Consider the following 27,754-nt stretch of genomic DNA (forward strand, 5'->3'; position numbering starts at 1 on the left):
AGGTTTTAAATGTTTTGATTATTGTAAAACAATTTCCAGTGGATGAGCCTTAATTCCCAGCTGTTTTCTTTCTAGCATGGGCTAATCATTTTGAAGTTACATATTCCATTACAAGAATATTTACTTCTTTCAGTTTTGTGATCTATTCTGTCTTTGGAAAACTCAGGGAAAAAAGTATTTTTTCCCCCTGTACAATAAAGATGGGTTCTCACCAGAACATATCTGATATTAATTATAGCAAAAGGTGTATAGATAAGTGTATATGTGCCATGTTCACTTTAACGACTATTTCATAAGCCAGTAACTAACTATGGAGACTATTTCTGGATCAATACAATCCAAGTGTGGCTGTAGGTACACTCAACACATTAACACAACTCTTGGTATCTGACACTGACGAAAAATAAAAAAGGGTAAGTGAACAAATACATACTCATACATGATTACGTTCTCAAGAAGCTGCTCTTTGTGGAAGGAAGCAAGAAAGCAGGCCTTCAGGAAGCTATTGATGGGGACTGGGAAGGCTTAAAGCTATGGCTTTGGTAAGCACCCAAGTGAGCTGTAGGAAGGCATTTGTACAAGTAGATTCTGCAGCATCAAAGGAGAATTCTCTAAAAGAGGTGGGCATTTTCTCAGTTAATCTAAATTCTGAGGCTCTCAGCAGTTGAGGGCTAGAAACAAGATCCAAAGAACCATCTTTGCGACCGCTTACGAAAGGTGACTGTGCCATTCAGCTCATGATGCTAAATGGTCCAAAAGCCTTTGGTGGTGTGATATGGACAAGAACAATATTAATACACAAACCACATAACACCATTAAAACTCAAAAAACATTTTTTCATTTAAAAAAGTTATTTAGAACACATAAAACAAGGCAACATTTATTCTTTTTTCTCATCTTCTGGTACGGGATCTGTCGGTGGCTCCTCCACGGTTGCGCTGTTGCTTTCTGAGCCAGTGTTGCTATCACTGGTCCCTTCCTCTGCCAGACTGTCCACCCCTTCCTGCCCGCTCTCCTTGTCCTCAGGAGTAGACGTGCCTTCTTCACCATTCTGTTGGCTTTCTGTTGTATCTTCAAGGTGTGTCTCCTCTGTAATCACACATTTGTCACTGTTAGTTCCCAGACAAAAATTTACACTTCTGTGTTGACAGTCCAGAGCTGCAGCATCCAATGATAAGGCAGCCACTCACTACATATGAATACACATATCAAGCACCTGAGATGGGCTAGTGTGACCAAGGAACTTTCAGCAGGTTTAAAACAAGCTGGAATTTGGGAAAAAAAAATCCACTTTTTAACTGTAAATTTTGAATCTCAATACAGATCAAGTATTTCTGCTGAAAATTTAGCTTCCAAATTTCAATGTGCTCTAAGTCTAAAGTGCACACTGGCATTTGAAGACTTATTAAAATTAATTTCATTTAAATTTCATTAAAAAGGGTCAGTAGCAGAACATTCCTAATTACACAGGGACATATTTCTTTGGACAATGCTGTGTGAAGTGCTCGGATTTAATGAGTGAGAAAGCAGGTAAGGAAATGGTATAAGACTGATAAAGTATTTTGTTATAAGTCATGGTAGGCTGTTTTCTGTTATTGCTCCAATAGTCTGAAACGATTTTCTTCAGTTAGGAGGATAAAAATTTGAGTAAAGACCTATGGTGGTGGTGGTGTAGTTGCTAAGTTGTGTCTGGCTCTTTGTGACCCCATGTACTGCAGTCTGCCAGTCTCTCCTGTCCAGAGGACTTCTCAGGCATGAATACTGGAATGGGTTGCCATTTCTTTCTCCAGGGGATTTTCCTGACCCAGCAATCGAACCCTGGTCTCCTGCTTGGCAGGAGGATTCTTTACCACTGCGCCACCTGTGAAGCCCAAAGACCTACAGGCACACTCTCCTACAGGCATACTCTATTCATAGATGACAAAACAGCGGCAGAGGACCAAGTAGTGTTCCAGTTGCCAAGTGAGTGAAGGAGCCGTACTTTCATCCTCAGGCTCTCGCTTTAACCACAGAACGTGTTCATGCTCCAAATTTGTTACGATAAAAAACATGTTCACACAAAACAGAAAATGATTCAGATAATTAAACTTCAAATCTGACTATCTGAAATGTTAATCTGCTGAATTACATTCTGTAGAAATATCTGGTAAAGATAGCATATCCCACTTAATGTTTTCCAGATGTCAAATCAGAAGTTGTCAGCAAAGCACCAAGGGTGACTGTGGTCCCTCTCAGCTCTTGTAATGACAGTCCAGGGAGCTTTTGGTTGTGTTTCCCATGCTTCCTCCAGCTCAGTTCTGTTTACTACACAGTGCACTGAGCAGGGTCAAAACCGCGTGCAGAGCGATCCCAAGATTTCAACCAATAATTGATTTAATCAGTACTTCACGTAAGCTTTGCACGTTGTTTGCCTTGAGGCATGTTTTTAGTCAGGAAAATCAGTAAAACTGGAAGTATGAATTTTTCTAGGATGGAATCAACGAACACTTTCTGTGAAGACTAGATAGAAAATTTTCAGGTTTTGTGAGTCAGGCTGTCTTAGTTGCAACTACTCAACTACACTGCTGGAGCCCCAAGGCAGCCACAGATAATGCGTAAACAAATGGTTCCAATAAACCTTTATTTATAAAAATAGGTAGCAGGCAGGATTTGGCCTACAGGTTTTATTTGCCCAACTCTGTTCTAGGACACCAAAGATGACTGATCTTAAGGGCAAGGACCACATACTGTTTAAGCAATTTTAGCAATAAAGGTTAAAATACTGAGTGCCAATACCATGCCAAATCCAGTAATGATGATTTTATGTTCATCTGCTTCTTTATCCTTGGGAATTCAATTTCAAGAGGTGGGTGCTAGAATATTTACTAAGGAGGAAACTGAAATTAACTTACCTAGACTGAAGGTCACAGTGCTAGTATGGGGTGCAACAGTACCCAGATCTGTGGGCCCTCCAGGCCAGTACCCTTAACTGTTAAACCACTACATTCAATACTTTATATCCCAAGTCAGGGAATGATATGACTCAATCTGGGCAAATACCCAAGACCTCAAACAGCCAGACTAAAGGCAACACATCACTGCTATTTTGTACCAATACCAACTGTTTAAGTGAATCTATTATAAGAGATTAAGATTTGGGAAGAAAGAATGCATATCTCATATGGAGAATAATTCAAGAGGCAAGATGAACAGAGTGACCTCCAGAAAGCACTGAGAAAGGAAAGTCAGAATTAAAGACAGCTGTAAAAGCCCTCAACATTTACTCTGTGATCACCTGGCAGGCTACCTGTCTCCATCGGCATGCTCTCGTCCTCCTTCTTGTCTTCGGTCTTGCTCGCTGCTGGCTCCTCTTCAGGAACGATACTGCTCTGGCTGCGGTCGGCTTGCTCTGCCGCCTCTTTTTCCCTTTCCTCCTGCCTTTTTCGAGCCTGCTCCTCAGCTTGTGCAATTTCAGCGGCAATTTTTTCCATATCCACTTCTACTTTCAAACCACACAACTAGTAGTCAGAAAACAAAACACTCTCTTAGTCATGTTCTTTTCTTACAATCTCTGAATCAGAGAAATTATTCACAAGTGGGTTTTCTTGGCTAAGAACTATATTCATATATATGGCAGGAAAAAAACCAAGCTCTTGTGTCTACAGGAAAGTTGCCCTAGCAGCCATGTAGTATCAAGTGTTCCAGAATAGTTGAAGCAACGCTGAAAGCACTGGCTTATACTCAAAGCTTCTGTTTTACATTTCAGGCTGCCAAACACTCTATTTACTTGTTTTCATGTGAAGTGCAAACTGTGAGCTACAGCTAATGAAGACATTTGATGAGTAAGTTGCAATGAAAATAATTCACAAGTGTATGAGAGTTTAAAATATCAGAGGGTTCTAGAGTCTCAGGCCTAGTTCACGGAAGGTGTATACTATACAATGTTTCAAACCTATTGCAACGTTGCCAGAAAATGGAAATTATTTTATAAAGATCTTACCAGCTACAGCAAAGTTAACCCTGTTTCAAAGTGAATGACACTACATAAAAACACTATTTTGGAAAAAAGAATGAGAAAAAAAAGTAACAGACACAGTGATACAAGTATAGGTAACACATTTGATACCCTTTTAAGCTCATTGTTAAATGAGTCTGTGCTTTCCAGGAATTTCCTCTTCTTTTCTTGGTGTCGCTCCTCTATTTGAAGAAGTTCAGCTTCTAATTTCCGCTGTAAAAGATAAGACCAGGCTTTGTTATTTACTACTAAATTATCTTCTCTAAAGCTAATGTCAAACACAGAAAATATGTCTCTTTTTTTTAATGGTCCACACTTTTTCACAGTGTGATAAGTGTTTTGCTTTTTAAATTTAAATTACTTATTATATAATGTGCTAAAATTTAAAAAATGTAAAAATGCAGCACAGAGAGGATAACTCATTAACAAGAGTAAGTTAGACAATACTGTCAGCTCTCAGCAATGTTTTGGAAGAAAAATATTTAGTAGGCTAATAAAAGTTGATAGGATATCAACAAAATTCTTAACAAATACACTTTCCGTCAAAAGGTTCCCTGTTACAGTTTTAATGACAAACTTACTAAATCTCTGGGAAGGGTCTACACCCTCCAGCCTCTTCCCTGAATCAGGAACGGGTTAGACTGGACATAAATATTTAACAGGCACACTCATGCATGGTACACAATCAGGTTACTGGGCACCTATGGCACAGGCCCATCTTACCATAACAAATGTTTCTGTCTTTACCTGATGAACCATTAAGGACTGGACCTGTCGTTTAAGAACCTGCATTCTAGCTGTTGTGACAACTGACCGAACGTCTGGCACCACACTTTCACTAAGGATTTCGCTGATGAGGCGGTGGTTTCTCTGGAAACGGGCGGTGGCTGTATGCTTCATTGAAAAGCCATCATCATAATCTGGAATAAACAACATGATCTGGAAATCAGGTCACCAATTACCATAATAAGCACTTAGTTACCAAGAAGCCATGGTCCTCACTGGTCTAATAAGTGGGTTTAAAGGGTGTCAAAGGAGCACCAGGGCAGTCACTTGATAAAAACCATACAGAGGATACAATGTGTTCACCGGCCAAGATGCTGGTTTTTCTCACAAAATCTTTTAAGTGAGGATGTGCATCTGATATTTGGCTGAAACACAAATCAGATATAACCAAGTGTCTTTGGCCTGGAAATCAACATGAAGGCTGCACGTGATAGCAGTACAGATTTTGCCAAATATTTCACTCTCTGGATATAATTCAAAGCTCTTACAGCTGATGATGCAAAGGAACTTTCTGGTGTCTTTGTCACTGTAGCACTTCAAAGTAAGGAAAATGCCCACTGCAGAGAAAACATTACCTCTAGTAATAGCAGTTTCCCAGATGGGCATATATATTTTATCAGATTTAAAATAACACTAAGGCCTTAAAAAATGTTTAGTTCTAAATTTCACTTTTAATTTTTATCAATTTATACATGTATACATTTGTTATCAGTGTATAAAGGTATCACACATTATTTCTATTCACTCAAGTTCATATACATATAGTATGGGTCTAGTTTACAAGCTCATTTTTAGTAGCTATTACCTTTGCTCTTACACTATTACACTTTGCCTAAGTGGGTCTTAGGAAGCATCACTACGAACAAAGCTAGTGGAGGTAGCGGAATTCCAGTTGAGCTGTTTCAAATCCCAAAAGATGATGCTGTGAAAGTGCTGCACTCAATCTGCCAGCAACTTTGGAAAACTCAGCAGTGGCCACAGGACTGGAAAAGGTCAGTTTTCACTGCAATCACAAAGAAAGGCAATGCCAAAGAATGCTCAAACTACCACACAATTGCACTCATCTCACACGCTAGTAAAGTAATGCTCAAAATTCTCCAAGCCAGGCTTCAGCAATATGTGAACCATGAACTTCCTTATGTTCAAGCTGGTTTTAGAAAAGGCACAGAAACCAGAGATCAAATTGCCAACATCTGTTGGATCATGGAAAAAGCAAGAGAGTTCCAGAAAAACATCTATTTCTGCTTTATGACTATGCCAAAGGCTTTGACTGTATGGATCACAACAAACTGTGGAAAATTCTTAAAGAGATGGTAATACCAGACCACCTGACCTGCCTCCTGAGAAATCTGTATGCAGGTCAGGAAGCAACAGTTAGAACTGGACATGGAACAACAGACTGGTTCCAAATAGGAAAAGGAGTACGTCAAGGCCGTATATTGTCACCCTGCTTATTTAACTTACATGCAGAGTACATCATGAGAAATGCTGGGCTGGATGAAGCACAAACTGGAATCCAGATTGCTGGGAGAAATATCAATAACCTCAGATATGCAGATGGTACCACCCTTATGGCAGAAAGTGAAGAAGAACTAAAGAGCCCCTTGATGAAAGTGAAAGAGGAGAGTGAAAAAGTTGGCTTAAAACTCAACATTCAGAAAACTAAGATCATGGCATCCAGTCTCATTATTTCATGGCAAACAGATGGGGAAAACAGTGAAAACAGCGGCAGACTTCATTTTTTGGGGGCTCCAAAATCACTGCAGATGGTGATTGCAGCCATGAAATTAAAAAGACGCTTACTCCTTGGAAGAAAAGTTATGACAACCTAGACAGCATATTAAAAAGCAGAGACATTACTTTGCCAACAAAGGTCTGTCTAGTCAAGGCTATGGTTTTTCCAGTGGTCATGTACGGATGTGCGAGTTGGACTATAAAGAAAGCTGAGCAATGAAGATGCTTTTGAACTGTGGTGTTGGAGAAGACTCTTGTGGTGTTGGAGAGTCCCTTGGACTGCAAGGAGATCCAGCCAGTCGATCTTTGGAAGGACTGATGTTCAAGCGGAAATTCCAATACTTTGGCCACCTGATGCGAAGAACGGACTCATTGGAAAAGACCCTGATGCTGGGAAAGATTGAAGGCGGGAGGAGAAGGGGACGACAGAGGATGAGATGGTTGGATGGCATCACCTACTCAATGGATATGAGTTTGAGTAAACTCCAGGAGTTAGTGATAGACAGGGAGGCCTGGCATGCTGCAGTCCATGGGGTCACAAAGAGTCGGACACAACTGAGTGACTGAACTGAACCGAACCTTTGGTCTTATCACTACCAGTTTTTGACATACCTGCTAATAACATGTGCTATTTTTTGTTAATATTTTTATTTAAATCAACTAACTTTTTAAAAAAGTGCTTCCTCTTAAGCAATACACATTAAAACAAAAGTTCCTCTATCAGAGGCGGGGGACCATACTATAGCAAACTCTACTGCAAAGGCCCTAACTGTGTTGCTGTGTCATTTTAGCACGTCCCTTCATATCTGGTACTTAAGTAGCTACTGAAACTCGGATTATCAGAAATACCACCACTATGAACTATTGTGCCGATTATTTTTGTTTCAAGTAGTTTCTGTAGGATATTACTTCTGAAATTGAAATTACTGGAACAAAAGATACCATTAAAAAATTCTGTGACTTTTTTTTACTTAAGGGAGTTTTTCATATTCACACTTAGGATTATGTACATTTGTGCTAGGTTATCCATCCAGGTTTCCTTTTTATTACCATTGTTCTTTCATACGTCCCCAGTGTTGATCACTGGTAAATAAAGTCTTAGCAATACGGGCTTGTCTTTCCTTTTTTAAAAAACGTATTATTTTTTGGCCATGCTGAATAGCACGTGGGATCTTAGTTCCCCCGAACAGAGCCCAAACCATTGCATTGGGAAGGCACAAACTTAACCAAGGAAGTCTGCACCTGTCTTTCCTTGCACTTTAGTTGGCTGATTTATTTTTGGGTAAGGGGAGGGTAGGTTTATATTTTCTAATTCACCAGGTATTTACTTGATCTCATGAATATTCTCTTTCTAAAAAAAAAAAAGCCTTCACTATTTTGTGAGGATAACTGCCTATGTCCTGAAGGCTTGTAGGTCTTCTCTATTAAGAGAGCAGCTGCTGTGCTTGTGGACCTTCGGCCTTCCTCTTGGTTTTATGTACATTTCCACCCCACCCAAGTCTTCCTCTTGCTACTCTGTTCTGGGGGTAAAGTCCTAGGTCTAAAGTCATCCTTATCCTGGCATCTTAATTATTAGTCCTTTCTTACTGCCAGCTCTAGTTCTAATATCCTATTTTCAACTTAAAAAACGTAATGGGCAGAAGCCTGAGAAACAGAGAAGGGCTCTCTTTTCAAGACTATTCCTTAGTGAGTCTCTTTCAGGCCTGCTCCACGTTCATGCTGTTTGTTACCTTCACCTAGTGAAAACTTCGTCTGATTCCTACTTTTGGCTTCTACATCCCAAGTCTTTGTTCCCACTTATTACTGACCTCCCATCCTTCCAATAGTTTGTAAACTGGATCTTCTATTTGTTTAGTTCTGTGCTTTTTTCTTGCATTAATCATTCAATCTGACCAATTAAGAGTTTGCATGTGCCTGTGTGTCTGCAGCACAGCTGACTGCTTAACATGCTTGATTCTCTCTATTCCCTATTCTAGTCTCTATGTTTATTAGATTTGTATTTATGAGGATATTTGTCAATATTCCAGTCCTTTCTTTTAAAAACTCATTTGTGCTTTTTCTTGAAGTATTTCAGTTTATTCATGTCTTTAGGTGGTATTAGTGCTTCTTTTCTTAAAGGTCTCTTCTTTAAGGCCTTATAAGCTTCTTTGTTATTACTACTTTAAAATGGGATCTTAAATTATTTTCCTAATGTTTCTGTTGCTTGCAGCTAGAGCTTCCAACCTCTTCCACATCACAGCAGCACATGAGGAAAATGATTTGTATAGCTTGCGTGCTATGTGGATGAGTACACTCATAGCGGGAGGTGGCTAGCTCTGAAGCTCCTTGCAGCCTCAGACCCCGCCTGGCTGCAGAGAAGCGGAAGCGCACGAGCATACCTGCAGACTCTTCATGGAATGCCAATTAGGAAGCTCTGCTCCACGTGCGTGTGTGTGTATAAAATTTGTAGGTGTGCACCCTCGTAGGGCTTCTTAGGTGGCCCAGTGGTAAAGAACCTGCCTGCCAAGCAGAGACATGGGTTTGATCCCTGGGTCAGGAAGATCCCGTGGAGGAAATGGCAACCCACTCCAGTATTCTTGCCTGGGAAATCCCACGGACAGAGTCTGGCGGGCTACAGTCCACGGGGTTGCCAAAGATCCAGCGTGACTTGGCGACTAGGCAGTAAAGCACCCTTGTAAGCATCATTATGAGTTGTATTTATGAATTCTAGTTGGATTTCAGAATTAACTAGAGTTCAAAATGTCTCTTCCCACTCGTTAACTTTGTAGCTTAAAAGCCTTTAACTCAGCTGATTTAAGGAACCAATAACAGTAACCTGAAGGCGTTTAAATTTTAAAAGCAGCTGAGGTAAGGAGTACAAAGATTTTGATAAACAATAGGTAGTTTTTGCTATTGTCTGCACTAAAAAGGGTATTTCTTTTTCTTTGGGAAATTTACACACAAATCTTAATCAAAATAATTATTTAAAATATTGAAATGGCACTTAAATTATGCTCTGTTTGCCATTTCGGATAGGAAACAAAACTTCAACTTAAGAGATTTCTCATATTTTAATTCTCAGAGAAAGCATAAACAAAGCTCCACTTTTTTTTTTTACCGTCTGGGTCTTCAGCAGGCTGAATGCTCATGTAAGGTTCTCCTTTCTCCATGCGAGACTGTCTCTGTCGACTTTCTTCCTCTAAAGCAGCTTCTGCACGACTTTTCGCATTTATGTAAGCAAGGTACGCGGGGGAATTATGGTAGGCCTTCATAGATTCATTGTATTCTATCTGAAATTCAAATGTTTCTCTGTTTTAGAATTAATATTTTGCAGGTTATAATGAATACTTACATTATCTCATTTGAACATCAAAAGACAGGATAACTATCTCCTTCTTACAGACAAGAAATCTGAAGTCTAGAGAAATTGAGTGACTTGACCCAGGCAGATGAAGGCTCAGCTGTCTGATTAGATTGTATGTTTCTTTTATAAGTAATAAGCAAGTGTTTACGAACTTTATCTTGTACCTGTCCCACCGTAGTTCCCATCCTACCTTTTCTGCTTCGTATTCGTTTAAATATTCTTGTTTTTCTTCATCGGTGAGATCTCGCCACATGCCACCAATAATCTTGCCAATCTCCCACAACTTTAGGTCAGGGTTGGAAGCCTTTACTTGGTCCCAGACCTTGAAAAAGAAACAGTTCAGATTTTAGTACTGATGCCTAAAAATACAGACTTTACAAATACTTTTTAATATAGAAACCTTTACTTTAATCATCAACAAAGGCACAAAGAATAGTATCAAAACCTAGGTTTCCATCAGCCTGCTGCAACAATTATCAAGGGTCCTCTGCTGGGTTACTTTAAGGCAGATTTCAGAAACCTCCAAACACTGCAGACACTTATCATGAAATATCTCTACACAGTCTGTCTTTCTAAAAATTCACGAGTTTAGAAGGAATGAGGTTACGGTGTGTAATACAACATAACATATCGTCAAATTACACATATAGTAATTATGACCAAAAATTTCAAAATTTCTAAGTAGTGGTGAAATAGGTAAATGCTCATCTTTAATAAAGGTATCAGCTATACTTGTTATTTTGAGAATAATGGAGGTTCATCATCTGTTCCCCCCACCAAAAAAAAAGAAAAATTCAAGAAAAGTATGAAGAAAATAAAAAGTACCATAAGTTGATTGTTTATAGATAACCACTGTCTTCTAGGCTTTTTTAAAAAATTCAAACTAACATGTATTTCCTATTATTTTTATAAAAATAAGATACCAGTACTTGTAGTCTCGCATTCCTTTTTTTCACCTAACATGTTTCTTACGTCATTAAATATTCTCCAAAAGACTATACAATGCTGGCTACACAACTTTATCTTAAGTATTGTAACTGTTTATTATGTACACATGTATATTATTATTATTTTTTGGCTATGCTGGGTCTTCACTGCTGTGCAGGCTTTTCCCAGCTGCCCTGAGAGGGGGATACTTTCTAGCTGCAGCATGCGGGCTTCTCGTGGTGGCTTCTCCTGCTGCAGAGCACAGGTTCCAGGCACGTGTGCTTCAGTTGTTGCTGCTCGGTGGCGGGTGGGATCTTTCTGGACCAGGGCTCGAACCCTTGTCCCCTGCACTGGAAGGATGATTCTCGACCACCGGAACACAAGGGAAGCTCTTAACTGTTTATTGAATCATTTTCTTGTTGGATTTTAGTTCTGGAATTTTGAAATCAGAACTAATGTCTTTAACAACTGTAACCCTGTATCCTCTCCTCTGACTATGCACTAAATGGCTGGCTAAGTCCGTTGAACCTTGATGTAAAGCAAAGAGCGAAGACTGTGGTCCTCGGTCCTTTCTGGCTCCAGGGCACCTACCTTTCTGCTGTACCTCATGTAGGGCATCAGCGGCTTATCTGGTGGCTTTGGGGGTTTTGGAATCGTGATACCAGAGGACGCCTAGAAAAGAGTTAAATACGTTCATTACTCAATTGCTAGAAGTTCGCCAGCAAACTGAAAAGAGAGTCCCTTTAAAAATTCTAATGCGCCTTTCTTCTACTCGTCCATGGATACAAGATTCTTATATTTTCTCCACTGAAAATAGCTATCACTGCAAATTCAGAAACGTTCACATCAAAAGAAAATAAAGAAAATGACTTTAAGCACAGAGCTTTTTAATACGTTACTTAGCAGTTTATTGCCACTGCTTTGACAACCTGGCTGTAAGAACAAATGAAATATTACACAATTATCCATACAGCAAAAATATATGGTTATACATCAGATGTCCCACATTTAGGACATTACCTGGCATCCTTTTATTTTGCTTAATTTACCATTACATATACAGTCAACACTTGATTATCTCACCAGAAGCTGAACCTGATCAGCACTTACCACATCTCACACTGCCCACTGGGGACTATTTACTATTTGTACCATTTCAGGAACACATTTCCACATGAACAACTACTACTACCACAAAACCTACTCCCTAGATTCAACAATGAAAAACAAACAAACAAAAAACCTTCTTACTCCTTTGATATCACTAGAGATTTTATTCTTAAGGTTCTATACCCATATCTAGTTTTTTTTTTTTTTAAATAAAGGAGATTAGGAAGTGTGTACTGAAGTCATGCATTTTTTGCACTCTTAGTCACAGCAGAGGAGTCAACAAGTTTACCAGGAACAGAGAAATGACAGAAACAGGGCCTGATTAAGTTATTTTGAGACCATATGTTAAGAAACTCCTCTTAATTTTTTAAGAATGCTGATTTTTTGGGGGAAGACAGAGAAAAAAGAAATGGGAAACAGAAGGTGAGGAAACTAAAAAATAATTTTTAAAAAGGTAAAGACGAAAGTGGGTGAGAGAAAGGCAAAAGGGAGAGAAACAGAGCTCTTTCTAAAGGCTAAATCCAGGCAGGAGACCAAGCAGCCCCGTGGGCATCCCCCCCCCCCCCCCCCCCCCCCCCGGCAACACCTCCAGTACAGGAGAGCTGCTTCTGAACCTACTCACACCTCTGCATACACTGATGCATTTGCTCAGGGCCCAGCATCAAATCATGGCTGAATTACATTTGTTCCCCCCACATTTCTGGAAGACTCCTGATATTGATTTTCCTGACAGGCTGGGAAGGAAGAAGGCTTCCCTCTAATTATCAAAAGATAGGAATCAACAAATCTTTATCAGAAAACTAAGGTGACATTTTGCTCCCTTGCCCTTATGTGTTGTTGTGGTAAAACCAGATGGAAACCCCCCACCCCAATTCTCAGCTGAGACCCCAAGCCTAACCTTATTTTTCATCCAAGGGCTCAGGGAAGAGTGTGTCTGTACCCCTTCCACCACTTTCAAACAATGCTTCTTCTTCCTATGAGAAGGGTCTCCCTCCAGCTCTATATACTTGTCAGTAACTCTGCTTCTTCATACATGAACTTATGAGAAAGCATTTCATCTCTGCAGCAGTATTCCTCTCTTTCCACATCGCCCATGTATTCTTACCACACAGGATGCTGATACCTGTGTAGACAAACCCTGCTTTTAGCCAGCAGTGGGCAGCAGGGTGAAGTGAGACATGGGGGATGGACACTGTCAACAGAGGCGGTACGAACAGCCAACAGGAGATCTGTCTGAGGGCTGCAGGAGTTCTCTGGTGGGTGGGTGTGGATTTCTACAAAGCTAACCTTCTGTCACGAATTCAGAGCAAGAAACACATGAAAGTCTGAGTCTTCATACATAAAGTTACTAGAAAGCACTTCCAACTCACAGCCAACACAAACCTTCAGAATTTCATGGAGTGGGTTCCAAATGAATTAAAACACTAAAAACAAATTACAACAATATTTGCTCCTTGATATTTTTCAAAGAGCTGCATTTTATAACAATGAATTTGCTTCTTTTTTTTTCTCCCAAAGGAAGGTATCTGGATCATTTGCATGCTGAGGTCGTATTTTCATTACATTGACCAATTTACAAATACAAACAGAACCAAACCAAAACAATAACAACAACGTTAAATTCGAGCTGGTTTTCAGGACGTTAAAGGTTAATATCACTCAACAGTCTTAATTTATTAACCATCTCAAACAGACATCTTTCTAAAATGTCTCAAACATTACTCTTCACCGCCCTCCCCCCCAAAAAAAGCAGTTTGCACTGTACATAATTATAACCACTGCTTTACTATAATCCCCTGGTTTGAGGTATGAAAAGCTGTCGGTTCCTTTATTAAATGACCTGATCGTTATGATTTTGGAAGGCATGTCTCCTTTTTCAGCTGTTTCCGTCCTTGCTGCTGTCAGGAAACCTACCTCCAGCAGCAGCTGTCCCCCTCTCCAAATGGCAATGAGTTGGGGGAAGACAACTAATTATTCTAGTTAAAACTGCTTACAACAGAGGAAGGTCCCCTGTGAATAATAAAGTCTATGGTTTAGTGAAATTTTGGTTACTTGAGAGATTTGTGTTATTTCTTCCCAATTTTCAGCTGCTTCTCTGGTAAGATCTTATCTAAGGTTTTCTTCTGGGATGAAATTCCCATTAAAGCACAGAAATGAACTGTTCTTAACATTCTGTCTCAATCTGTTTTCACATAGGTACTTAAGAGAATGTTAATCAGCATCTGATGAAGAACTGACCAGAAGTGAATTCCACTTTATAGCTACCATAAGCACTCCAAAAAGATTTCAACATGCTTATATATATAAAGTGTTTATTGTTTGAAAACTCTTTAAGTTTTCTGGAGTCATCGGGAAAACCACGTGTTTGTGGATCCTATGGGAAGCTACTCCACAGGGTGTCATCAAATCACTCCTTCAAATCAATGACTTAAGGTGATTTGCAGACAATAATACCAGAGAAGCCCCCCCACAAAGTAACACATAAATGGGGTTGTATTAAAATAACACTTTTATAAAGGTCAAAATCAGAGCTTAAATTAAATATACAGACAAAAAGAAAAAGGCAGTTTAAAATTTTAGGCCTAATTTTTGTAAAGAATGATTACCCAAGAGGTCACTAAAAGCTGAAGGAGTAACACAGGCTAAAAGCCCCCACATTTCCTTCAAGTCTACACAGCACCTGGATTACCCTTCAATATGGTGTTGAGAGGACAATAATACAAATAAAACAACTATAAAGAACCAGAACACCAACATTTCCAGGCCCAACAGCCTTCCCATACTAATCTACCCTAAAGCTAGTGCTTACTCCAAATACTGGGCTCCAACATCCCCAGGAAGGAATGGGGAGAAACAGATAACTGGCCAAGGCTGAGACAGCGACTGTACCTTCCTGTTCCTGGTAAGTCTCCACTGAATGATACCACTTTATTAACAAAGGATTCCCAGATATATCCCAGTTGAGAACAGAATGCTTACAGAAAATAAAATACAAATGATTCTAATACTACCGTTACCACCATTACTTTTCCATCAACATAGATAATCAAGAGCTGACTGTATAGAGCTATTAAAATGTAATCATTCTTTTGATTATTACCCATGAATAATTTTCTGTATTAACATAAATGATCCAAAATGGATTCTGCCCCTTAATTAAAATAAATGTTCTTTATCATTTGATAACTTTGCCACCCATTACACTTGTCAAACACCACATTCAGGCCAGGGGAAAAACAAGTACCAATGCACATAAAAACTGTATGCATTGTAAAATGCATACATACACACACTTTGTCAGAATTCTTTTCAGATACCATGAAATATGCATGGCACATAAAACTTGATATGCTTATGAAGTACAAATTATGCAGAAACAATGAAATATTTAGACAAACAAAACCTATCAAGCTAAGCAATATGCTTACCAAGATAGACATATAGTTTGGTAGTTACAAGCTTTCTGTTCTAGCTTGACTACAGGGTGAGAGGGCTTTTCTGAAGTCACACTAATTGAATTATTTTTGAATACAGCAAACAAAAATCAGGTATTAAAAAGTTTACAGCCATTCTGGGTTGTATAAATTCTTACCAATATCACATTCCAATGTATGTTGGCATTTGGCTTTTGGATTTATTCATCTATTTTTGGTAAATAATTTTTACAGTTATTTGGTTTTTTTGGTACCTTAAATTTCCTTAAATGAAGTTAAAGATAATTTTAAAATAAAAAGTCTGAAGTTAAAAAAAAAAGTTTGAAGTACATAATCCAATTTTGGTATCTCAGGCTGATTATTTAAGTGAAACATCTAAGTTTCAGAAACCATATCCTTTATCCTCTGAACTATAAATGTACTTCTGGTTGTAGATATGTATAGTCTGGTAACAAATTAATTTCGTTCCGCTTTCATTCTGCAATTCTTTGAATTGGCACAAGTATCTTTTTAACTAGAGAGAAACGAATCTCAGTTACAACAACTGTTAAATCCAAAAGACAAATAATTGTGTGCAGCAGTTCAAACTGGTAGAATAGCCCAAAAAGGCCAGGTCTATAAGCCCAGTCTTTATTAAGAAAATAGCTCTTGAGCCTAATGCCAAATACCTTAAATGAAAGATACTCTTTGCCTCAAAAAGGGCATCTTAACCATAGGAAATCCTAGGTTTGTCTACATAGAGTACTACCATTAAGTGCCCAAGGCTTTATCTCTACCAATCACCAAACAGAATGGATTCTCCTTTTCTTCTATATACATATCCAGATCTCACTATTTTTTTGTTTGTTTGTTTTTCAGTATAAGATTGTACAATGAATATTTAAAATAATCTAAAAGCCAGGTTAATTTTTTTTTTTAAATGGCTGTGCTGATGATTCAAAAGGACCTAAACCTGAAGGCATTTCTGGTCAATTCCAGTTGTTTGCTGGATGCTGTAATAGTTGATTCTCCTACCGTGACCCGGCTGTTGGTGCCCGGGTTCCCTCCCAGCCTGTAGTTGTTGTAGGCGAGATGACTGTATGGATTGTATCCCACAAACCCTGGTGTGCTGGGCATTTGCTGATGGAAACAAATGAGACAAAAACACGAATGAGAAATGAGCTCAAACGAGGAAAACACAGAAATGAAAAATGATCTGCATATGGCATGCAAAAGCAACCTGAATTTAAACAAGCAATGATGTGTTGTAATTGTTCTTTTTTTTCATTGAAAAACCAGTCTGCAAGTGGTTTTTTTTTTTTTTTTTTTGTCTCTTTCTGTCTCTTTGCAGGGGCCAGTGGTGTTTGTATGTGTGAATGTGTGTTTGTCTTTCAGGATAAGCAATACACTGAAGTGTCGCGAACATTCAGGATCACTTTATGGTCAATATATGGAATAACAACTTAGCGATATATGTCTGAGATTGGAAAGCTTGAAATGTGATAAACTGGGAGTCTGAAAACACTTTACATGCAAAACAAAACATGATTTATTTGACAGTCATGTGAATGCCACCAATGCACTTATCTACCAAAAACAAAAACAAGAAGTGGACTGCTTCCGAAGACAGCTTGAAATCATTTTATGTAGTGTGAGAAATGAGAAGAGATCCCAATCAGGAAGCCAGCAGTCATCAATAGAAAAAAACATATGTGGGAGTCAATGGATGTCACATACATGATTTCAAAACAAAGACTCGTAAGAAATGCATGGATTTCATTCTGGGGGTACTGTCTGATCTTTTTAACCCGGTCATTCTTTTAAAGGCTTTCTCTTCCATCTCTTCTTTGATCCATCTTCCACAGGTCAATCACGAACAATTTCTGCATTTAGTTTTAATGTGAACTACTTCTCTAGTAGACAGACTTGAACTTTTTTTTTTTTTCTCAGCTGATTTCCTGACAGCCCTACCTCTTTCCAACCACAACTGCTTGTTGGAGCAACAGGATTTTCAGCTTTTGTAAATTATGTGTTGATGTGATCACAAATGGGCTCTTATGTAGCAGTGGCCTTCGTGGTTAATAAAATGACATCCAACGTTCACGAGAATCAAAGTCTAGTGCATAAGAAGGACGTGGCAAAGAGAGACCAAAAGTAAGGTGTCTGACCTAACGAAAGTCAATCAAAACAAGGGACAGTGATTTCATTTTACCATGCAATTAATACCAATGCTGAATTGTGTAATGTAAACAACACATCCCAACTAAGCTGTAGCTGTTATCAACACAATTTTCTAAAACATGCCACTGCACATATCCTTAGTGTCCAAAAAAAAAAAAAGACATTTAAGCAGATCAATCATCTGATATTCTTTACAAGAGAACAAGTGATCAATTTCTAGTCTATGTAGTTATAGAAGACGCAAATCAAGCATATATAAGTAGGCAAAACACAGATGAAGCATCAAAGGCACAAAAGAAGTGTATGTTACTTGGAGTGGTGGTACATTTGGGTGGTAGTGGTGGGTGGAGGTGGTGGTGGTGGTGGTGATGGTGGTGGAAGAAGAAATGGAAATAAAATAAAGGAGGATAACTCGTTCAATATCCATTCTGTTGGATGTACTAACCCCTAGTCTTCTGTATATTATGTGTAATGTAAAATTATAATGGTACAGAAGTATGATTGAAGAAAGGTAAAACTATCTCTTTCTGTATTTAAGAAATCATAGGGTTGGTTTCTGAGCTATTTCTATTATCTCAAAAAAGTTAACGTCTTCAAGATAACATACACTGTTAGAGGCAGTATTTGCGTCAAAATGACACCTTCAAAGGTTGCGCACGCAATGATAATCACTGTTCAATATTATGAGGCAATAATGTAAGAAAACTAAGTAAGGGAACTTAAAAAAGAAAACTGAAACTAAAACACTGCAATTATACCATTTCCAAAAATGAAGTACATGGTTAGCTCTTTGAGGTCAGGAATCTCAATTGTTCAACTCCACCTGTATAGCCACTAGCAGAGTGCCAAGGAGATGGTAGTAAGAAATGTTCTTTAAGAAAGGAAATAAACCAAACACAGGACTTTAAGATCTACTGGAAGTAACTTTAGAAACTGTACATTATAGAAAGTTGAGATGTGATACAGTATCCCTTTTTAAAAGCATCTTACTAAGGAAAAACAAATTGTTGATAAACTGAAACATACAGCAGGTTAGTAAATAAAAGTTAATCTAGTGGAGAAAACAAAGTTACACAAGGCCCTAATTAGTTAGCTAGCCTGAAATTTAGGGGTAGGGAGTATGGAAGGAGGGCTAACAGCTTTAGTTAAAGAACTTCTTTTGTAGGATATGGTCAATGTTAACAGTGTTTTTTGTTTTTAAATAAAAAAATAACAAGGAATCCATTTCAGCAAGGCTTGAAGAGTTACTGTTAAATCTGTTTTGTGGATTGGGCAATTATTTTACATGCTGACCAAGCTGGGCCAGAGCTTGCTTGGTAAAAAAAAACTAGTTCACTATTATTTATACACTTTGAAACGTATCAAGGGCATAAAACTCAATAGCAGGATCTGACCCACAGATAATGAAATCCTTACTTGAACAGCTTGAAAATAAAGATTTACAATAAGGTAGTATAGAACTGGAAGCTTTATTGTTTGATTTAATGTGAAAATTATATACAGATAGGAAGAGAAAAATGTAACCAATTGAAGGTTAGGTTTAAAAACAATAAATGCCAGAATGAGCATTTATTTCATATTAGCTTTCAAGAATCTTAATAGAGATGAACAAGAAAAGTGTTAAACTTGCCACTTATTTCTAATTAAAAAAAGAACTGAGCATAGGAGGTTGGCATTTCAGTAGTATGTTTCTTTAAATGTTGGGGTTGGTTCAAGGTAAGATGCAGAGTTATTTTATTTAGTAGGAAGTGCTGTTTTTTAGCTGAATTTTTCATCCTGTTGCTGTGATGATTGAGTGACTGTCACTGGAAGACATCTGGGTTTTTGTATCAAGGCCAGACTTGGCTATTACATTAACAAGAAAATTAAAACTTACTGTTGCAGGAGCTGGGGTGGGAGGTGGGGCATAAGATGGTCTTTCTGTTTGAAAGAAAATAAATAACTTCTTGTAAACAACTGAGATATAATACTATGCAACAAAACTACCAATGGTCCTGTTTTGAAGAAAAAAATGAGAGTATTTTGGAATTCCCATTTGCTAGGGCATTAGTCTCTTATTAATATAGATTGATAAATATAAAAAATGAAACTTACTTGACATTTTGGAAGATTAAGTTCTCAGTTCCTTAAGAATGAATCTGAGACACTAAAATAAAAAAAAGGAAAAAAAAAAGAAAAATAAAGATAATCAAAACTCAGCAAGCATAAGAGAATGTTTTTCTAAAGAATAGGGTAGTTTGATATTTCTTTGTAAAATTACATTATCTTCTAGTAATCAAGCCTTTTAAATATTTTACTAGTTCTTTAGGTCACTTAGTTGATCAGAATTAAATGACTAAAACAAATGACAGGGGATATTAAAAAGTAAAATTAGACATGTACTTGCAAGTTTTTTTTTTTTTTTTTGATACTGAGCCACCTCTTGTATGGAAAACGTTTCGCTGATGCCATGTAAACATTTAATCAAACTGGCAAAAATACAATGACAAAAGAATATGATGTATTATTGGGGCCTACCTCAACAAGGCCTACCAGACACTGACAGCTCCCTGATCAGCCACAGCTCTGCCTTCCTTTTAGGATAACAACTTCTTTCTAGTAAAACAGCATTTTACTCCTGAAGGCAGTGGAAAAGGTAACTGGTGTGACAAGAAACTTCACATTCTCTTGTAGTAATGGAGCTTCCCCGCTGGCTCAGCGGTAAAAGAACCCGCCTGCCAACGCAGAAGACCTGAGTTCAATCCCTGGGTTGGGAAGATCTCCTGGAGAAGGAAATGGGAACCCACTCCAGTATTCTCGCTTGGGGAATCCCATGGAGAGAGGAGCCTGGTACCCTATAGTCCATGGGGTCGCAAGAGTCAGACACAACTGAGCCACTAAAAAACAACATGATGGTAAACAGCTTCATAACCGCTGGGAATAAATTTCGAGAGTCTACTGGAAAAAACTCTTATTGATCTTTCTTAGCTCAACTCAAAATATATCTCCTCAATGGAGACTTCTGGACCTATCTGTACAAAATTAAATGTTTCCTCATTTGTACTCCAATTTACACAGATCAATATCATATTACACCTGCTAATATGGGGGCTGAATGGAGACAGGGACCAGCTAGTTCATTATTGCTGTCCCAGTACCTAGCTCAATTCTTACCAACTTCAGTCCTAGTAACACTAGCTCAGGACATGACCACACACACGTGAACTTGTTCCTTACCTCACTATACATTACACACAGTGTGTACAAAGAGATGAACATTCATTTTCAGAAAAAAGGCAAATAACTTCTATGACTACTAGAGTATTTTCATCCGACATTATGAGAAACAAACATGATTTTTTTTTTGCTCCTGTTTTGTATTTTAAGGGCATTTCTGGAGCATTATGAGTAAGAGGCCTGGTGTGGAAAGAAAGAAATCATTTATTTTCTCAATGGCCCAACCTGGGTCTCCCTCTCTCCTTAACGTACATGCAGGAAACCAGAGTCTGATGCAGACTTCCTTTCTGCTCAAGCTTGGGTGGGCTGTCAACATCCAGTAGGCCTTGCTGTGGGGGGCCCTGATAATATCTGCCACAAGCTCCCAGGTGTGTCACATTTTATTGTTAACACTTTAAAATTACTGATCTCTTTTGCTATACCATAAATTTAAAGAGTGATCTCGTACAATTGTCCACCACTGTATGCATCTCCGGTGCCAGGCATAAAATCCTGGAGAAGTTATTTGTTGAATACCTTATACGGGACAGGTTTACTACTTTAACACCATCTGGCTTAACAGTCACACTACCAACGAGGTGTGTACTGCTATTGCCATTTTACAGAGGGGAAAAAAGGAGTCTCGTTCAGTATAAGTAACTTGGCTCAAGACACAGAGTCAGGAAGTGTCAGAGTTGGGTTTCAAACCCAGGCCAAACTGTTGCCGAGCTTTCGCTTTTCACTCCAAGCCACACCGTGAGTCCTCAGATCGCTGCCTGGGCAAGGGGAAACCACCTTCCTGGGGGTGAGGACCACGGGCTTAGCTTGCCCCAAGGGCTTCCTCTGAGATCGATTCGGTTTGGTTTGATGTGAAGGTGCACTTTACCAGCTACTCTGCTGAAGAGGGGCATGCAGAAGCGCTTTGACCACTTCCGTGGGGTCAGTGGAAGGGGCACTTCTGGCCGCCCAAGAGGAGCCCCAGATGGGACTCTCTCCCCACCCTCGCTCCGCTAGGCCTCAAAGAGGCCGCAGCCGGCCCCCGGCCCTGGTCCCGCGGCCAAGCCTGAACCCCAGCAACCCTCAGCAACCCCAGCCAAGCCGGGACCCCACGCCTCTCCACCCTCCCGACCCAGCCGGGCCCAGTCGGAAACACTCACCCGCGGGCAGAAAAAGCGCCCGCAGCTCCGGCCTCGCTTCCCTTTGTCCCGCGCACGCCCCGCCCCTCGCGTCCCGAGCTTCCGCGCTCGCACTTTCAACACTCTTCTTAATTCCTTCCCAGGCCCCACCCGACTCTCTTCAGAAAAATAAGCGTTCTAGTGGGGACGCGGTGGGGTTTAGCACAGTCAAGGATTTTTTTCAGGCTCCATACGTTCCTCAAAACTCCCCGAAAGTCAGTACTTTGCCAGCCGGGCGCCGATTCGTCACTCCGGAGAGGGAGGAGGTGGCCCGACCGCGGGTAGGCCCGGGCCGCGCGGCCCCCAGGGAGCCGGAGCGCGGACGGGAGGCGCGGCGCGAGGCGCGAGGCTGAGCCGAGGGGAGGCGCGAGCGCGGCCTCAGCGTCCCCGCGCGGGGCCTGAAGGCGGCGGGGAGCGCGCCCCGCCGCGAGTCCCGGAACCACTGTGGCCGCGCGGCCCGCGCACCTCCCCGGCCGGACTCAGGCCGCGCACGCGCCCCGTCCCTGCCCCCGAGAGTTTCTGGGTTTTTTTTTCCCTTCCGGTCTTTTTCTTTACTCTTTCTCTGGGAGCTGGAGTGTGTATACTTCACCAAGCCGAGGATGGAGGCGTGGAGAGCCGGGTTTACAGTTTCCGTCCTCCTGCGCGCCTCCCAGGGCTTCCTGCCTTAACCGCGGGCAAGAGCTTTGGCGAAAGCAGCACAGATCTTTCCAGTTGTTCCCAAGCGCAAGGCTGGTGTAATTGTCACAGGTTTCTGAGCCAAGGCCCGGAGATGTAAATCTCCTTGCCCCGGGTTGTGTGTCCCTGCAGCGCTGGGCAAGGGGTCTGTGTCCTAAAGCGCCTTGGCTCATTCGGTTTCTTCTGCCAGGAACGACAGTCCTTCACTTTTGGGCTTAAATTCATCTGTCCTTCCGGATCCAGCTCAAATTCTGTCCCTGATGCCCTCCGGGAACTCCCCGCGTCACGCGCCCCTCCTCCTCCCAAATTTCTTCTTCTGAACGCCCAAGAGTCTTTGATAACGATTATGGCCTTTACCTAATACATTGTATCAGACTGTGTTTGTTATTCTCAGTACTCTATGAGAGCCTTGAAAGCAAAAATTCAGCCGTCTGCATTGGTCATCTTCCTATAGCCAGTGCCCAGTAAGGCCTTGAACCATTGTAAGAAGCTCAGTAAATGTATATTGAGGCAGGCTATGGTCTAGTCCAGGACTCTTTTCACTAAATCATGACCACGTTGATGTACTAGATAGCAGCCTCTCCTTGGATGTATAAACACTTGACCGACGTGCGCCACTGCAGAGAGGGGAAGGATCTGAAATCACTTGTTTAGAATGATTGGATTCTTCAGCTACCCTTAGCCACCGTCCTGGGTGTGCCAGCAGGGACTAGGGCATCTCTAGAAGTATGCAAAGCCAGGGACAAGTGACCCTCTGTCCAGTTCTTCCGCCTCCAATATTTTCATGTTCATGATTAGAGATTAGTGAAACTAAAGAGCATATGAAAGGGAAAAGAGGTCATCAAAGGATAATGGGCAGCCTGAGTGGGGCTTGAGATAATGTATCTGAAATTGTTTTTTTTTTAATATAAAAGCATCAGATATATGGATTAATGTAAGATACACGAAGGCTTCAGCAGGGAATCCCAGTACCTTCTTCCACTGGCTTTTATGGTGGAGGATTGGGCAGGCACCATGCTGGGGCAGGTGCTTGGTTATGTCATCTCTAGGCAGTCTTCTGCAGAAAAAGTTCTGGGTGTTAGCAACAAAGCATACTGTAGTGGGAAAGGGAGGACTCAAAAACAGTAGGAAAGGAAAGGAGTGGTGACACTGATACACTGTCTCATCTCCTGATCTTTACTCAAATGTCACCTTCTAAGTACGTTTTTCCTGATCTATATAAAACTGTAACTCATTCCCCAACCTCCTAGTCATGTTTTTTTTTTCTATATTATATATTACCACCTAACACACTCTATTTGTTATATTTTTATGTTGTTATCTTTTTCTTGCCATCAAGAATGAAAGCTTCGTGGGCTGCGGGATTCAACATCTGTCAATGCGCATTCTCATGCCCATATCTGTGGAGTGAAAAAATGATCAGCGATCTCATTTTCTTCCCTTTAGTTCTTTCTCTGCTCTGAAGATTTGAAAAATTAAGAAAGGAAGAATATAGGCAAAATATAATAGAGAAAGTCCTAGAAATTAAGACTGAAGAGTGAAATATCCAACAGGACGGACTCTACTTACACTGAATTGCTGTTGATTTTTTCCCCAAGCAGACATTAGGACATATGATCTTGCACGGGCAGGGATATTTATGGGGCCTGCAGGACAGGTTATTTTGAATGGTGATTATTCCTGGAAGATGTGAGATGAACAGTTAATATGACTGTTCATACTACATGTAAAGATATTGGGAACCCTCACAGGCACCTAATGGTAAACCCCAGAGATAGGACCAAGTAGTTTAGTTTTCTTTCTGGCAGCAAGATCCAGGGACTTTACCTGTGTTGCTCTTTGACACTAATACTTCCTCGAGGTTCTTCTTCCTCCCCCAATTAATAAGTGATTAAGCTGGGATTGAAGTCTCTTTGATTTCTTTCCCTCCTGCTGTGGGAAGATGCTGGGAAGGAAGAAATGGGTAGAACAAGACCATGACTGGGAAGGAAGAAAGAGGAGAACATGGGAGAGAATAAGGAAACACTCATAGTCCTTGGACACCTACTAGTCTGTGAATTGGCTCCAGGAGGTTTATTGCTTTATAACCTTTTAAGATTGTCCACAATTTTCAGGTGCTTTCTCCCAACTCTCTTCCAGATAGAGGTTTTGACCTTTAACAGATTTTCAAAGAGGTTTGTGACTCAAAAAGGTTTTGAATCCAACACTGAGCCATGCAGTTTGTCTAGAGTTTGTTCTAATGAAGCATTTTTAAATGGATTCCCCGCTCCCCACCACTTAAAGTAGGGAAAGGGAGGACAGAACTCTGTCTGAACCACTTATAACAGTCTGGCTAATAAAAACAAAATGTGGCTATAAGAAACATGGTGAAATAAGCTAGTTTTCTCAGCCCTTTCTGTGAAAGCAGAAGTTATGGCTGTTCAGTTGCTATTACTAGAAGTCATTGTGAAATACTGAAGCCCAGCAGATTTCCAGGTCTGAGTGATTTACCATGTTGTGTAGACTTCGACACAGCGTGGATTGCTTTTACAGTCTTCTGCCTCACCTTCAAAATATCTGGGGATTTGGGACATGCACATGAATTCTTCTCTCCCAGTGACTGTTTTCATCCATATATTCTTGTATATTTGAGTAGTGCTTTGCCACGTATTTTTACATGTGTGTTATTTCAAACAGCTCTGTGAAGTAGGCAGGGCAGGAATGATGATCAAGTGCCACCTTTCTCTTCATTTTCAGGTGTGAAAACGGAGACCTAGAGAATTTAGGTGACTCCTTCCTGGTTGCATGGGTCATGAGTGGTTGCGTGGTTGCAGGGCTGGGATTGTGCAGTTGTTGGTAACTGAACTTATTATTTACTTTTTCCCTCCCAAACTTTAAACTTTTGATTTTGTATTGGGTTGTAGCCAATTAACAATGTTGTGGTAGTTTCGGGTGAACAGTGAAGGGATTCGTAGTATTTACTTTTGTATTTTGTTATGGAAGCGTGCATTTGAACCATTTCAGAGAGATTGAAGAATGTTAATTTCTATTCATCCATCACATGAGGATGATACTGTTCATCTTGTAGGATTGCTGTGAGGATTAGAGATTGAGTTTGAGGATGCTGATTACAGGACCAGGAGCAGAGTGAGCCCTCTGCAAATTGTGGCTGCTGTTATTATACTTTTCCCAGGACTATGAGATTATTTTTATTTTTTAATTAGAATATATCACATATTAGCATATACCATCCTTAATTTTTCTGTTGTTAAATAAAAGTATAACAATTGTGCTTTTATGCACCTTGGTTGTAGTTTTCTCCATTCTGCAATGAAGCTAACAATATTGGAATAATTCTGCTCAATACAATGTATCAAACTCAAATACAATACAGGTTTGCAAGTTCATGTTTCAGGTTTTTTTTTTTTTATTGTAGTGGTATCATTTACTTTGGTAAACTCATATCCCAATTTAAAATGCAAATACTGAAGCAAATAAAGCTGTTATAAATTCAGGTACTGTATTTTAAAATGTACATGTTATACATACAAGAGCTGCATAGTGGAATTACTATCACGAGCAGTTACATTCATGATGCCGGGTACTGTTTTTAACACTGTGTATAGATGACACTAGATATATTTCTTTATTTATGATACTGTTGCTTAGTACAGTAACTTTTAGTACAATAGCTTATATGATTGCATTTCCAAAGCTTTAATAAAGTTAGCAGCATTTAACTAATATTGAATGAGAACACTTTGATATACAGGATGTATTTTAGGTCAGATGCTTATGCAAAAAGAAGCACTTCACATGCTGTTGTGTCGTTGACAAAACAAAATCATCCCTTTCACGAAATAGAATAAGCCAGGCTAAAATAAATCCGAACTAACCAAAAGAACATTTAAATGTTATTCCCTGTATTATGCTAAAGATTATTTAACATAATTTTCTTCTGGTTAAAATTACTTTTTTTATTTGGTTGAAAGAAGAGAGAGAGAGAGAGTTCCAAAGGCTGTATTAATATGCTAACAGCTGTAGCCCTTTAGGTGATACTTTAGCTGGGAAAAAAAGTATGGAGAGTTGTACTCAATGTTTTTTCTGCTTAGAAAAAAATTGATAGCCTATAAATTTCTAATGTTTTAAAACAAGTATTTATTATTTAACGTCTTTAAATATACCTGTATTAAACAAATTAGGCTGTTTAAAAAACTTTGCAACAATACTTGACTTATTCACAAATATATTTTCTTTCCATATTTATTAGGGTTTGAACAACTTACAAACATAAATCCTGCAAATACTCTTTGCTTAGATAACAATACTGTTATCTTAATTCACATGAATGTTTGCAAGAAATATTTACAATACTTTATATAGTATCTTTATCTAATGCTCACATCAGAGACTCAAATTAAAATCATATTTAACTTTATACAGATGGAAAAGTTGGAATGATGAGAGGTTGGATCCTGTTCCAGTAATTATAGTAACTAGATTTCCTCTTTTGCTTGTGCAGCTGGCCCTCTGATTTTTGTGTGGGAGGATACAACCTTTACAGTTCTTTGAGTAAAGTTACTCTTCAGGAAATCAGATAATGATGACAGAAAGCTTTCAGATGAAGATTAATTTAATCATCAGATGCTCCTGGGGGTGTCTTCTATTGTTTGTTCAAAACATCTGGTAGAAAATAACTCTTATTTTCTACCTGCACAAATTATTATCTCAAAAGGAAAGAATTCAGTTAAGTGATTTCTCTTTAAAGGTTTGTTTATAATGCTTTCTTTTTTAAGTAGAAAAATCCTTTTAGATGTAATCAGTGATGGAATAATGAGGACTCAATGTGTTTCTTGATATAATACAATCATATTTAAACAGACCCTTCCCTTTACCTTAGAATATTCAGCCATTGAGTGAAATTCTGAAGACTTAAACCATTTTAATGCTTACAATTTCTGACAAAAATTTAAGGGAAAAGGAAGACTATTTGGATAATAAATAAAATAGAACCTGTACTTAATTTCTGATTTTAAGCTCCCTTTGTCCAAAAAAAAAACAAAAACCTACAATTATATTCAGAGACATTTTGTCCCTCCCTCTTTTTTTTTTCTGATGAATCATACATTGGTCATAACATACATACTTAATAACTTACATTTTGGAACAGAAGGTGGCCAGCAGGCCTACCCTGGTCCATCCTAATGTCATTTTCACATCAAGTCAAATACTGTCTTTGGA

General features: G+C 39.4%; 1 protein-coding gene across 2 annotated transcripts; it reads right to left on the reverse strand.

The window, feature by feature from the left end:
- Positions 1–816: 816 nt before the first annotated feature.
- Positions 817–22,164, reverse strand: SMARCE1 (SWI/SNF related, matrix associated, actin dependent regulator of chromatin, subfamily e, member 1). 2 transcript variants are annotated; one of them, XM_052657796.1, is made up of 11 exons: positions 21,842–22,164; positions 19,584–19,635; positions 19,366–19,409; positions 16,344–16,448; positions 11,377–11,457; positions 10,049–10,180; positions 9,613–9,784; positions 4,743–4,915; positions 4,107–4,208; positions 3,276–3,498; positions 817–1,090 (listed from the first exon to the last, which is right to left on the reverse strand). In XM_052657796.1, the coding sequence occupies exons 2-11, from the start codon at positions 19,588–19,590 to the stop codon at positions 882–884; spliced, it is 1,248 nt and encodes a 415-aa protein (XP_052513756.1). In that variant the 5' UTR covers positions 19,591–19,635; positions 21,842–22,164; the 3' UTR covers positions 817–881. The 2 variants fall into 2 exon arrangements, with proteins under 2 accessions (XP_052513756.1, XP_052513757.1); XM_052657797.1 differs by having other exon boundaries at positions 3,288–3,498; positions 21,842–22,162.
- Between the last annotated feature and the right edge of the window lie 5,590 nt (positions 22,165–27,754).

The sequence above is a fragment of the Budorcas taxicolor genome, chromosome 19, assembly GCF_023091745.1.
Source record: "Budorcas taxicolor isolate Tak-1 chromosome 19, Takin1.1, whole genome shotgun sequence".
Lineage (NCBI taxonomy): Eukaryota > Metazoa > Chordata > Mammalia > Artiodactyla > Bovidae > Budorcas > Budorcas taxicolor.

Bases quoted from the DNA above. Each gene is read 5' to 3' on its own strand.
- SMARCE1 (XM_052657796.1), bottom strand. The intron at 4,916-9,612 runs GTAAAAAAAAAA...TGTTTATTCCAG, and splicing joins GCCTGCTGAAGACCCAGACG to ATTATGATGATGGCTTTTCA. The intron at 1,091-3,275 runs GTGATCACAGAG...GTGTGATTACAG, and splicing joins GGAGACAGGTAGCCTGCCAG to AGGAGACACACCTTGAAGAT.